The following is a 14,763-nucleotide window of genomic DNA, read 5'->3' on the forward strand; positions in this document are numbered from 1 at the left end:
CTTACAATTCTGGGAGAATGTTGCAAGAACATCTAAGTCTTCTAAACTCCTCTCTCTCGCTCTCTCTCTCTCTCTCGTTCTCTCGCTCTGTCTCTTTCTCTCTCATAGGCACCCTCTCTCAGTGCGCTTTACAGCTTCGACCCCCCCCCCCCCCCCCCCCCTCCGCCCCCTCCCCCTTCCACGGTTGGTTGATCTATTGCAATGGTCGCCATACCCACCCTCTCTCTCCTATTGGCCCTGGCGGAGTGGGCAGGACCGGTCACGCCCTCCCCACACCTCTTGCTACGGCCCCGGGAGCGGGAGAGAGACCCGGGGACTATAATGAACTTCAACATCGCTGTGATCCACGCGGGGGCCAGCGTGCAGGTAGAGGCGGCGGCCGGGCCCGGGGGAAGGGTGCTCTACCCTGGGTTTGGCCGGGCACACAGCTCCCTGGGGGAGAGCGTGATCACCCAGTGGGGCTCTGCTAACGTCATCTGGCTTCAGGTGAGACAAGACTGTGCTGTTCTGGGGGGTAATAGTAGTAATGGTGATAATGGATCCATTCATTACAGCCTGAACCTTAACCTGACACTAATGGATTGGGCCAAATATAAGTACCATGTATTATGATTATTATAAGGGGAAAATGTAGGGGCGGTGTGGTGGGAGGTCCAGGGAATACAGTGAGGGTGGAATAGGAAGGAAGACAGTGATGGATTCAAGGGTCAGAGCTGGCTTGTTTAGGGTTTAGAGTCATCATAGTAATGGAATAATGGATTACATTCATATAGGGCCCAATCCTTATCTGAGACACATGTTATATAGCCAACTCTATGTCATACTGTCAGTACTATAGATCTAGGACTTATAGGAGCCACAGCGCTAACCTGTAAGGTAAAGAGACGTCGTGCTGTTGTGTCTAAATGAGAGTAACTAGAAGCGTTTCCTTAATTCACCTGCTCTTCTACCATTGCATGAACGCTATGTAACCGATAGCCGTGTCATTAAACTCTATCTAACCGATAGCCTTGTCATTAAACTCTATGTAACCGATAGCCTTGTCATTAAACTCTATGTAACCGATAGCCTTGTCATTAAACTCTATCTAACCGATAGCCTTGTCATTAAACTCTATGTAACCGATAGCCTTGTCATTCAACTCTATGTAACCGATAGCCTTGTCATTAAACTCTATGTAACCGATAGCCTTGTCATTAAACTCTATCTAACCGATAGCCTTGTCATTAAACTCTATGTAACCGATAGCCTTGTCATTAAACGCTATGTAACCGATAGCCTTGTCATTAAACTCTATGTAACCGATAGCCTTGTCATTAAACTCTATGTAACCGATAGCCTTGTCATTAAACTCTATGTAACCGATAGCCTTGTCATTAAACTCTATCTAACCGATAGCCTTGTCATTAAACTCTATCTAACCGATAGCCTTGTCATTAAACTCTATGTAACCGATAGCCTTGTCATTAAACTCTATGTAACCGATAGCCTTGTCATTAAACTCTATCTAACCGATAGCCTTGTTGTTAAACTCTATCTAACCGATAGCCTTGTCATTAAACGCTATGTAACCGATAGCCTTGTCATTAAACTCTATGTAACCGATAGCCTTGTCGTTAAAGTCTATCTAACCAGTAGCCGTGTCATTAGACTCTATGTAACCGATAGCCTTGTCATTCAACTCTATCTAACCGATAGCCTTGTTATTCAACTCTATCTAACCGATAGCCTTGTCGTTAAACTCTATCTAACCAATAGCCTTGTCATTAAACGCTATGTAACCGATAGCCTTGTCATTAAACTCTATTTAACCGATAGCCTTGTCATTAAACTCTATCTAACCGATAGCCTTGTCATTAAACTCTATGTAACCGATAGCCTTGTCGTTAAACTCTATGTAACCGATAGCCTTGTCATTAAACTCTATGTAACCGATAGCCTTGTCATTAAACTCTATGTATCCGATGGCCTTGTCATTAAACTCTATGTAACCGATAGCCTTGTCATTAAACTCTATCTAACCGATAGCCTTGTCATTAAACTCTATTTAACCGATAGCCTTGTCATTAAACTCTATGTAACCGATAGCCTTGTCATTAAACGCTATGTAACCGATAGCCTTGTCATAAAACTCTATGTAACCGATAGCCTTGTCATTAAACTCTATGTAACCGATAGCCTTGTCATTAAACTCTATGTATCCGATGGCCTTGTCATTAAACTCTATGTAACCGATAGCCTTGTCATAAAACTCTATGTAACCGGTAGCCGTGTCATTAAACTCTATCTAACCGATAGCCTTGTCATTAAACTCTATGTAACCGATAGCCGTGTCATTAAACTCTATTTAACCGATAGCCTTGTCATTAAACTCTATCTAACCGATAGCCTTGTCATTAAACTCTATGTAACCGATAGCCGTGTCATTAAACTCTATTTAACCGATAGCCTTGTCATTAAACTCTATGTAACCGATAGCCTTGTCATTAAACTCTATCTAACCGATAGCCTTGTCATTAAACTCTATCTAACCGATAGCCTTGTTGTTAAACTCTATCTAACCGATAGCCTTGTCATTAAACGCTATGTAACCGATAGCCTTGTCATTAAACTCTATGTAACCGATAGCCTTGTCGTTAAAGTCTATCTAACCAGTAGCCGTGTCATTAGACTCTATGTAACCGATAGCCTTGTCATTAAACTCTATCTAACCGATAGCCTTGTCATTCAACTCTATCTAACCGATAGCCTTGTTATTCAACTCTATCTAACCGATAGCCTTGTCGTTAAACTCTATCTAACCAATAGCCTTGTCATTAAACGCTATGTAACCGATAGCCTTGTCATTAAACGCTATGTAACCGATAGCCTTGTCATTAAACTCTATCTAACCGATAGCCTTGTCATTAAACTCTATCTAACCGATAGCCTTGTCATTAAACGCTATGTAACCGATAGCCTTGTCATAAAACTCTATGTAACCGATAGCCTTGTCATTAAACTCTATGTAACCGATAGCCTTGTCATTAAACTCTATGTATCCGATGGCCTTGTCATTAAACTCTATGTAACCGATAGCCTTGTCATAAAACTCTATGTAACCGGTAGCCGTGTCATTAAACTCTATCTAACCGATAGCCTTGTCATTAAACTCTATGTAGCCGATATCCTTGTCATTAAACTCTATCTAACTGATAGCCTTGTCGTTAAACTCTATCTAACCAGTAGCCGTGTCATTAGACTCTATGTAACCGATAGCCTTGTCATTAAACTCTATCTAACCGATAGCCTTGTCATTAAACTCTATGTAACCGATAGCCGTGTCATTAAACTCTATGTAACCGATAGCCTTGTCATTAAACTCTATGTAACCGATAGCCTTGTCATTAAACTCTATCTAACCGATAGCCTTGTCATTAAACTCTATGTAACCGATAGCCTTGTCATTAAACTCTATGTAACCGATAGCCTTGTCATTAAACTCTATGTAACCGATAGCCTTGTCATTAAACTCTATGTAACCGATAGCCTTGTCATTAAACTCTATCTAACCAATAGCCTTGTCATTAAACTCTATGTAACCGATAGCCTTGTCATTAAACTCTATTTAACCGATAGCCTTGTCATTAAACTCTATGTAACCGATAGCCTTGTCATTAAACTCTATGTAACCGATAGCCTTGTCATTAAACTCTATGTAACCGATAGCCTTGTCGTTAAACTCTATGTAACCGATAGCCTTGTCATTAAACTCTATGTAACCGATAGCCTTGTCATTAAACTCTATGTAACCGATAGCCTTGTCATTAAACTCTATCTAACCAATAGCCTTGTCATTAAACTCTATCTAACCGATAGCCTTGTCATTAAACTCTATTTAACCGATAGCCTTGTCATTAAACTCTATCTAACCAGTAGCCTTGTCATTAAACTCTATGTAACCGATAGCCTTGTCATTAAACTCTATGTAACCGATAGCCTTGTCGTTAAACTCTATCTAACCGATAGCCTTGTCGTTAAACTCTATCTAACCAATAGCCTTGTCATTAAACGCTATGTAACCGATAGCCTTCTCATAAAACTCTATGTAACCGATAGCCTTGTCATTAAACTCTATCTAACCGATAGCCTTGTCATTAAACTCTATGTAACCGATAGCCTTGTCATTAAACTCTATGTAACCGATAGCCTTGTCATTAAACTCTATGTAACCGATAGCCTTGTCATTAAACTCTATCTAACCGATAGCCTTGTCATTAAACTCTATGTAACCAATTACCTTGTCATTAAACTCTATCTAACCAATTACCTTGTCATTAAACTCTATCTAACCAATTACCTTGTCATTAAACTCTATCTAACCAATTACCTTGTCATTAAACTCTATCTAACCAATAGCCTTGTCATTAAACGCTATGTAACTGATAGCCTTGTCATTAAACTCTATCTAACCGATAGCCTTGTCATTAAACTCTATCTAACCGATAGCCTTGTCATTAAACTCTATTTAACCGATAGCCTTGTCATTAAACGCTATGTAACTGATAGCCTTGTCATTAAACTCTATGTAACCGATAGCCTTGTCATTAAACGCTATGTAACCGATAGCCTTGTCATTAAACTCTATGTAACCGATAGCCTTGTCATTAAACGCTATGTAACCGATAGCCTTGTCATTAAACTCTATGTAACCGATAGCCTTGTCATTAAACGCTATGTAACCGATAGCCTTGTCATTAAACTCTATGTAACCGATAGCCTTGTCATTAAACTCTATCTAACCGATAGCCTTGTCATTAAACTCTATCTAACCGATAGCCTTGTCATTCAACTCTATGTAACCGATAGCCTTGTTGTTAAACTCTATGTAACCGGTAGCCGTGTCATTAAACTCTATCTAACCGATAGCCTTGTCATTAAACTCTATGTAACCGATAGCCTTGTCTTTCAACTCTATGTAACCGATAGCCTTGTCATTAAACTCTATCTAACCGATAGCCTTGTCATTAAACTCTATGTAACCGATAGCCTTGTCATTAAACGCTATGTAACCGATAGCCTTGTCATTAAACGCTATGTAACCGATAGCCTTGTCATTAAACTCTATGTAACCGATAGCCTTGTCATTAAACTCTATGTAACCGATAGCCTTGTCATTAAACGCTTTGTAACAGATAGCCTTGTCGTTAAACTCTATCTAACCGATAGCCTTGTCATTAAACGCTATGTAACCGATAGCCTTGTCATTAAACTCTATCTAACCGATAGCCTTGTCGTTAAACTCTATCTAACCAATAGCCGTGTCATTAGACTCTATGTAACCGATAGCCTTGTCATTAAACTCTATCTAACCGATAGCCTTGTCATTAAACGCTATGTAACCAATAGCCTTGTCATTAAACTCTATGTAACCGATAGCCTTGTCATTAAACTCTATCTAACCGATAGCCTTGTCGTTAAACTCTATCTAACCAGTAGCCGTGTCATTAGACTCTATGTAACCGATAGCCTTGTCGTTTAACTCTATCTAACCGATAGCCTTGTCATTAAACTCTATGTAACCGATAGCCTTGTCATTAAACTCTATGTAACCGATAGCCTTGTCGTTTAACTCTATCTAACCGATAGCCTTGTCATTAAACTCTATGTAACCGATAGCCTTGTCATTAAACTCTATCTAACCGATAGCCTTGTCGTTAAACTCTATGTAACCGATAGCCTTGTCATTAAATGCTATCTAACCAGTAGCCTTGTCATTAAATGCTATCTAACCGATAGCCTTGTCATTAAACTCTATCTAACCGATAGCCGTGTCGTTAAACTCTATCTAACCAGTAGCCGTGTCATTAGACTCTATGTAACCGATTGCCTTGTTGTTAAACTCTATCTAACCGATAGCCTTGTCATTAAACGCTATGTAACCAATAGCCTTGTCGTTAGACTCTATGTAACCGATAGCCTTGTCATTAAACTCTATCTAACCGATAGCCTTGTCATTAAACTCTATGTAACCGATAGCCTTGTCAATAAACGCTATGTAACCGATAGCCTTGTCATTAAACTCTATGTAACCGATAGCCTTGTCATTAAACTCTATGTAACCGATAGCCTTGTCATTAAACTCTATCTAACCGATAGCCTTGTCATCAAACTCTATGTAACCGATATCCTTGTCATTAAAGTCTATGTAACCGATAGCCGTGTCATTAAACTCTATGTAGCCGATAGCCTTGTTATTATACTCTATCTTACTGATAGCCTTGTCATTAAACTCTATCTAACCGATAGCCTTGTCATTAAACTCTATCTAACCTGTAGCCTTGTCGTTAAACTCTATCTAACTAGTAGCCGTGTCATTAGACTCTATCTAACCGATAGCCTTGTCATTAAACTCTATCTAACCAGTAGCCGTGTCATTAGACTCTATGTAACCAATAGCCTTGTCATTAAACTCTATGTAACCGATAGTCTTGTCATTCAAATCTATGTAACCGATAGCCTTGTCATTAAACGCTATGTAACCGATAGCCTTGTCATTAAACTCTATGTAACCGATAGCCTTGTCATTAAACTCTATGTAACCGATAGCCTTGTCATTAAACTCTATGTAACCAATAGCCTTGTCATTAAACTCTATGTAACCGATAGCCTTGTCATTAAACTCTATGTAACCGATAGCCGTGTCATTAAACTCTATCTAACCGATAGCCTTGTCATTAAACTCTATCTAACCGATAGCCTTGTCATTAAACTCTATGTAACCGATAGCCTTGTCATTAAACTCTATGTAACCGATAGCCTTGTCATTAAACTCTATGTAACCAATAGCCTTGTCATTAAACTCTATCTAACCGATAGCCTTGTCATTAAACTCTATCTAACCTGTAGCCTTGTCATTGAACTCTATCTAACCGATAGCCTTGTCATTAAACTCTATCTAACCAATTACCTTGTCATTAAACTCTATCTAACCGATAGCCTTGTCATTAAACTCTATGTAACCGATAGCCTTGTCATTAAACTCTATGTAACCGATAGTCTTGTCATTCAACTCTATGTAACCGATAGCCTTGTCATTAAACGCTATGTAACCGATAGCCGTGTCATTCAACTCTATGTAACCGATAGCCTTGTCATTAAACTCTATCTAACCAATTACCTTGTCATTAAACTCTATCTAACCGATAGCCTTGTCATTAAACTCTATGTAACCGATAGCCTTGTCATTGAACTCTATCTAACCGATAGCCTTGTCATTAAACTCTATCTAACCAATTACCTTGTCATTAAACTCTATCTAACTGATAGCCTTGTCATTAAACTCTATCTAACCGATAGCCTTGTCATTGAACTCTATCTAACCGATAGCCTTGTCATTAAACTCTATCTAACCAATTACCTTGTCATTAAACTCTATCTAACCGATAGCCTTGTCATTAAACTCTATGTAACCGATAGCCTTGTCATTAAACTCTATGTAACCGATAGTCTTGTCATTCAACTCTATGCAACCGATAGCCTTGTCATTAAACGATATGTAACCGATAGCCGTGTCATTCAACTCTATGTAACCGATAGCCTTGTCATTAAACTCTATCTAACCAATAGCCTTGTCATTAAACTCTATCTAACCGATAGCCTTGTCATTAAACTAAATGTAACCGATAGCCTTGTCATTAAACTCTATGTAACCGATAGTCTTGTCATTAAACTCTATCTAACCGATAGCCTTGTCATTAAACTCTATCTAACCGATAGCCTTGTCATTAAACACTATGTAACCGATAGCCTTGTCATTAAACTCTATGTAACCGATAGCCTTGTCATTAAACTCTATGTAACCGATAGCCTTGTCATTAAACTCTATGTAACCGATAGCCTTGTCATTCAACTCTATGTAACCGATAGCCTTGTCATTAAACTCTATCTAACCGATAGCCTTGTCATTGAACTCTATCTAACCGATCGCCTTGTCATTACTTCACCCCAGGTAAGAGAGGGACACTTCACTTCAGACCCTGTCTGTCTGTTTCCCTGCTTCCTGTGTCTTATCCTTCTATTCTTTGTCTGTGTGGTTTTGTGTGTTCACACACTGGCGGTGTCTGAATACCCAGACTTGGGATGTGGCTGTTTTATTGATGCCATATTAATCAGGCCTTTTGATTTGAACATATGGATTGTGTCAGTGTTGTAGGCGTGGCTATCTATTTAATGATTTAAAGAATGGGTCAAGCCTTTATCTCATTCTCAATGATCAGTGCTTTAGTTTATTATGTTGCTGTCCAGCGGTTCTAGATTTGCGATGCACCCGACTGTCCACATTTTTATGTGCAATAGCCCTTTGATTTGAACATTTGAAAAGTTTGGGTGTACTACTAGGCTGGTTGATTTCCTTTATACATGCTACAACACTTTGGTTTCACTAATAACTATGTTAAAACGGAACCAAATCTGTTTCTGTCTTTAGTCCTTTTTAAACAGGATAGATTGGCTATATGGTCTACTACGGTGTAGGTCAAATGTGATAGTCTTCCTATAACCAGCCTGAGTAGGCCTATAACTCCATTCCTATTCCATTCAGAGTTTAGAGAAATAATCCAATTGGAAATTAACTATTATCAGGCTGGTTACTGTAATGCATGTCTGTTGAATATAGAAAATATCCACCCACTCTGCCCCGCCCCACCTACTCAGCCAATCAGGAGCTGCTACTGAGTTGCAGCTGTGGCATACTGCATACTTTTTACTAAATGGTACATGCTAAATAGAATGCGATGGTGAGGGAATAGCATGGAGTTTAAGTATGTAGTATGCTAGTATGGGTATAATCAACACCGCCAATGTGTTCGCCATACATTGTAACGTAACCTTACTCATCATGGCTCCGTGTCCAGATGAATGCCAGTAGTCCATCTGCACACCTGTCTGTCTCTGTTTTCTGTTCTATCACTCTCTTTGATTTCTCTCTCTCTCTCGTTGATAGTAGTGGTAAGACAGTAGTACACTGTACTGTCCCTTACTGTTGTTTATCTGCTTTCTCACGAAAAGTTTCACAAAGTCTTTCTCTATATATGTATTGTTGTTACCATGTGATCATGTGGTGAATGACTATAATCCTCAGATCATGTTGTAGTCCGTGTGTAATGCAAGCTAACCTATCCCTGTCATGACTTCCTCTTCAGGTGAATGACAGTAGTCCTAAGACTCTGCTGTCCCAGCTGTGTGACCTGCTGGCAGCGAGGCCCCTACAGGGCCTGGTCTACGAGGAGGAGAGGCCACCACCCACCGCCTGGGGACCCCTGGCCCCCATGTTAGAGTTTGTCTCTGCCCAGACTGGACTACCCATAGTGGCTGTAGGCGGAGGAGCAGGGCTGGGGAGGATGCAACAGGTATGGAGGTGGGGAAGGGATGAGAGAGAGCGAGAGAGAGAGAGAGAGAGAGAGAGAGAGATAGCGAGAGAGAGAGAGAGAGATTCAGGGTAAGAGAGAGACAGAGAGAGAGAGAGAGATCCAGGGTAAGAGAGAGAAAGAGAGAGAGAGAGAGAGATCCAGGGTTAGAGAGAGAGAGAGAGATGCAGGGTTAGAGAGATTGAGATCCAAGGTTAGAGAGAGAGATTCAGGGTTAGAGAGAGATTCAGGGTTACAGAGAGAGATTCAGGGTTATAGAGAGATTCAGGGTTAGAGAGAGATTCAGGGTTATAGAGAGAGATTCAGGGTTAGAGAGAGAGATTCAGGGTTAGAGAGAGATTCAGGGTTATAGAGAGATTCAGGGTTATAGAGAGAGATTCAGGGTTAGAGAGAGATTCAGGGTTAGAGAGAGATTCAGGGTTATAGAGAGAGATTCAGGGTTAGAGAGAGAGACTCAGGGTTGTAGAGAGAGATCCAGGGTTAGAGAGAGATTCAGGGTTTGAGCGAGAAAGAGATTCAGGGTTAGAAAGAGAGATTCAGGGTTATAGAGAGATTCAGGGTTAGGAAGAGAGATTCAGGGTTAGAGAGAGAGATTCACAGTTAGAGAGAGAGATTCAGGGTTACAGAGAGAGATTCAGGGTTAGAGAGAGAATACAATTCAGGGTTATAGAGAGATTCAGGGTTAGAAAGAGAGATTCAAGGTTTGAAAGAGAGATTCAGGGTTAGAGGGAGAAAGAGATTCAGGGTTAGAGAGAGAAAGAGGTTCAGGGTTATAGAGACAGATTCAGGGTTAGAGAGAGATTCAGGGTTAGAGAGAGATTCAGGGTTAGAGAGAGATTCAAGGTTGTAGAGAGAGATTCAGGGTTGTAGAGAGAGATTCAGGGTTGTAGAGAGAGATTCAGGGTTAGAAAGAGAGAGAGACTCAGGGTTGTAGAGAGAGATTCAGGGTTGTAGAGAGATTCAGGGTTAGAGAGAGAAAGAGATTCAGGGTTGTAGAGAGAGATTCAGGGTTGTAGAGAGAGATTCAGGGTTGTAGAGAGATATTCAGGGTTAGAAAGAGAGAGAGACTCAGGGTTGTAGAGAGAGACTCAGGGTTGTAGGGAGATTCAGGGTTATAGAGAGAGATTCAGGGCTGTGAAGAGAGATTCAGGGTTGTAGAGAGAGATTCTGGGTTGTAGAGAGAGATTCAGGGTTGTAGAGAGAGATTCAGGGTTGTAGAGAGAGATTCAGGGTTGTAGAGAGAGACTTAGGGTTAGAAAGAGAGAGAGACTCATGGTTAGAAAGAGAGAGAGACTCATGGTTAGAAAGAGAGAGAGACTCAGGGTTGTAGAGAGAGATTCTGGGTTGTAGAGAGAGATTCAGGGTTGTAGAGAGATTCAGGGTTGTAGAGAGATTCAGGGTTGTAGAGAGAGATTCAGGGTTGTAGAGAGATTCAGGGTTATAGAGAGAGATTCAGGGCTGTAGAGGGAGACTCAGGGTTGTAGAGAGAGATTCAGGGTTGTAGAGAGAGATTCAGGGTTGTAGAGAGAGATTCAGGGTTAGAGAGAGAGATTCAGGGTTGTAGAGAGAGATTCAGGGTTGTAGAGAAATTCAGGGTTATAGAGAGAGATTCAGGGTTGTAGAGAGAGATTCAGGGTTGTAGAAAGATTCAGGGTTGTAGAGAGAGATTCAGGGTTGTAGAGAGAGACTCAGGGTTGTAGAGAGAGATTCTGGGTTGTAGAGAGAGATTCAGGGTTGTAGAGAGAGATTCAGGGTTGTAGAGAGATTCAGGGTTATAGAGGTAAAGAGATTCAGGGTTGTAGAGAGATTCAGGGTTGTAGAGAGAGATTCAGCGTTGTAGAGAGATTCAGGGTTATAGAGAGAGATTCAGGGTTGTAGAGAGAGATTCAGGGTTGTAGAGAGAGATTCAGGGTTATAGAGAGAGATTCAGGGTTGTAGAGAGAGATTCAGGGTTGTAGAGAGAGACTCAGGGTTAGAAAGAGAGAGAGACTCAGGGTTGTAGAGAGAGATTCTGGGTTGTAGAGAGAGATTCTGGGTTGTAGAGAGAGATGCAGGGTTGTAGAGAGAGATTCAGGGTTGTAGAGAGAGATTCAGGGTTATAGAGAGAGATTTAGGGTTAGAGAGAGAGATTCGGGGTTGTAGAGAGAGATTCAGGGTTGTAGAGAGAGATTCTGGGTTGTAGAGAGAGATTCAGGGTTGTAGAGAGAGATTCCGGGTTGTAGAGAGAGATTCAGGGTTGTAGAGAGAGACTCAGGGTTAGAAAGAGAGAGAGACTCAGGGTTGTAGAGAGAGATTCTGGGTTGTAGAGAGAGATTCTGGGTTGTAGAGAGAGATTCAGGGTTGTAGAGAGAGATTCAGGGTTGTAGAGAGAGATTCAGGGTTATAGAGAGAGATTTAGGGTTAGAAAGAGAGATTCGGGGTTGTAGAGAGAGATTCAGGGTTGTAGAGAGAGATTCTGGGTTGTAGAGAGAGATTCAGGGTTGTAGAGAGAGATTCAGGGTTGTAGAGAGAGATTCAGGGTTGTAGAGAGAGACTCAGGGTTAGAAAGAGAGAGAGACTCAGGGTTAGAAAGAGAGAGAGACTCAGGGTTGTAGAGAGAGATTCTGGGTTGTAGAGAGAGATTCAGGGTTGTAGAGAGAGATTCAGGGTTGTAGAGAGAGATTCAGGGTTGTAGAGAGAGATTCAGGGTTGTAGAGAGAGATTCAGGGTTGTAGAGAGATTCTGGGATATAGAGAGAGATTCAGGGTTGTAGAAACATTCAGGGTTGTAGAGAGAGACTCAGGGTTGTAGAGAGAGACTCAGGGTTGTAGAGAGAGATTCTGGGTTGTAGAGAGAGATTCAGGGTTGTAGAGAGAGATTCTGGGTTGTAGAGAGAGATTCAGGGTTGTAGAGAGAGATTCCGGGTTGTAGAGAGAGATTCAGGGTTGTAGAGAGAGACTCAGGGTTAGAAAGAGAGAGAGACTCAGGGTTAGAAAGAGAGAGAGACTCAGGGTTGTAGAGAGAGATTCTGGGTTGTAGAGAGAGATTCAGGGTTGTAGAGAGAGATTCAGGGTTGTAGAGAGAGATTCAGGGTTGTAGAGAGAGATTCAGGGTTGTAGAGAGATTCAGGGTTATAGAGAGAGATTCAGGGTTGTAGAGAGAGACTCAGGGTTGTAGAAAGATTCAGGGTTGTAGAGAGAGACTCAGGGTTGTAGAGAGAGACTCAGGGTTGTAGAGAGAGATTCAGGGTTGTAGAGAGAGATTCAGGGTTGTAGAGAGAGATTCAGGGTTGTAGAGAGATTCAGGGTTATAGAGGTAAAGAGATTCAGGGTTGTAGAGAGATTCAGGGTTGTAGAGAGAGATTCAGCGTTGTAGAGAGATTCAGGGTTATAGAGAGAGAGAGAGATTCCAGGGTTGTAGAGAGAGATTCAGGGTTGTAGAGAGAGACTCAGGGTTAGAAAGAGAGAGAGAGACTCAGGGTTTAGAGAGAGATTCAGGGTTGTAGAGAGATCTGGGTTGTAGAGAGAGATTCAGGGTTGTAGAGAGAGATTCAGGGTTGTAGCTCTCTCTACAACCCTGAACTCTCTTCACAGCCCTGAATTCTTCTTAACTAACAAACCCTGAATCTCTCGTCACAGCCTCTCTACTGAATCCTCTCTACAACCCTGAATCTTCTCTCTACAACCCTGAATCTCTCTCTTACAACCCGAATCTCTCTTCAACGCCCTGAGTCTCTCTCACAACCCCGAATCTCTCTCTACAACCCGAATCTCTCTCTACAAACCCAGCAATTCTCTCTCTATACCCAAATCTCTCTCTACAACCCTGAATCTCTCTCTAAACCCTGAATCTCTCTCTTACCCTGAATCTCTCTACAACACTGAATCTCTCTCTACAACCCTGATCTCTCTACAACCCTGAATCTCTCTCTAAACCCTGAATTCCTCTCCAACCGATCTCTCTCTACAACCCTGAATCTCTCTCTACTAACCCTGATCTCTCTACACAACGCTGAATCTCTCTCTACAACCCTGAATCTCTCTACAACCTGAATCTCTTTACCCTCTATAACACCTGAATCTCTCTAAACCCCTGAATCTCTCTCTACCACACTGATCTCTCTCTACAAACCCAATCTCCTCTACAACCCTGACTCTCTCTACAACCCGATCTCTCCTACAACCCTGAATCTTCTACAAACCCTGAATCTCTCTCTACAACCCTGAATCTCTCTATAACCCTGAATTCTCTACAACTGAATCCTCTCTACAACCCTGATCCTCTCTCTAACCCTGAATCTCTCTCTACAACCCTGAATTCTCTCTACAAAAACCGAATCCTCTCTACAACACTGAGTCTCTCTCTACAACCCGAATCTCTCTACAACCCTGAATCTCTCTCTCAAACCTGAATTCTCTCTACAACCCTGAATCGTCTCTCTACAACCCAGAATCTCTCTCTACAACCCTGAGTCTCTCTCTTTCAACAACCCTCTTCACCATGAATCTCTCTCTATAACTCTGAATCTCTCTACAACCTGATCTCTCTCTACAACCCTGAATTCTCTCTCAACCCCTGAATCTCTCTCTACACACCCTGAATCTCTCTCTACAACACTCCAGAATCTCCTCTCTACAACCCTGAGTCCTCTCTTCTAACCCTGCAATCTCTCTACTACAACCCCTGAATCTCTCTCTACAACCCTGAATCTCTCTCTCTAACCACTGAATCTCCTCTCTAACTAACCCTAATCTCTCTCTACAACCCAGATCTCTCTCTACAACCCTGAGTCTCTCTCTACAACCCTGAATCTCTCTCTAACCCTAGTCTACACCCTGAATCTCTCTCTAAACCCGAATCTCTCTCTACAACCTGAGTCTCTCTCTACAACCTCTCTCTGAATCTCTCTTTACAACCCTGAATCTCTCTCTACAACCCTGAGTATCTCTCTACAACCCTGAATCTCTCTCTACAACCCTGAATCTCTCTCTACTACTCTCTCTACTCTCTCTCTACAACCCTGAATCTCTCTCTACAACCTGAATCTCTCTACACCCTGAATCTCTCTCTACAACCCGAATCTCTCTTTAACACCTGAATCTCTCTGCTACAACCTGATCTCTCTACAACCTGAATCTCTCTCTACAACCCTGATATCTCTCTACAACCCCGAATCTCTCTTACAACCCGAATCTCTCTCTCAACCCTGATATTCTCTCTCTAACCCGAATCTCTCTACAACCCTGAATCTCTCTCTACAACCCGAATCTCTCTTCTTCTAACCCTAGCTCTCTCTATAACAACCTGAATCTCTCTACAACCGACTCTCTCTCTACAACCCTTGATCTCTCTCTCTACTAACCCTGAAATCTCTCTC

At 41.6% G+C, this 14,763-nt stretch overlaps 1 protein-coding gene across 1 annotated transcript in view; it reads left to right on the forward strand.

Annotated features, from left to right (window-relative positions):
- Positions 1-201: 201 nt before the first annotated feature.
- The window catches only part of LOC120039400 (glutamate receptor ionotropic, NMDA 2D-like), a gene marked incomplete at its 3' end in the record, with an annotated part of 56,438 nt that continues 41,876 nt past the window's right edge, over positions 202-14,763 (forward strand). Inside the window, exons 1-2 of the mRNA XM_038984827.1 lie at positions 202-486; positions 9,183-9,389. Coding sequence (XP_038840755.1) covers positions 202-486; positions 9,183-9,389 — 492 coding nt within the window. The remainder of the gene's footprint in view (positions 487-9,182; positions 9,390-14,763) is intronic.

The sequence above is a fragment of the Salvelinus namaycush genome, unplaced genomic scaffold (assembly GCF_016432855.1).
Source record: "Salvelinus namaycush isolate Seneca unplaced genomic scaffold, SaNama_1.0 Scaffold270, whole genome shotgun sequence".
NCBI lineage: Eukaryota > Metazoa > Chordata > Actinopteri > Salmoniformes > Salmonidae > Salvelinus > Salvelinus namaycush.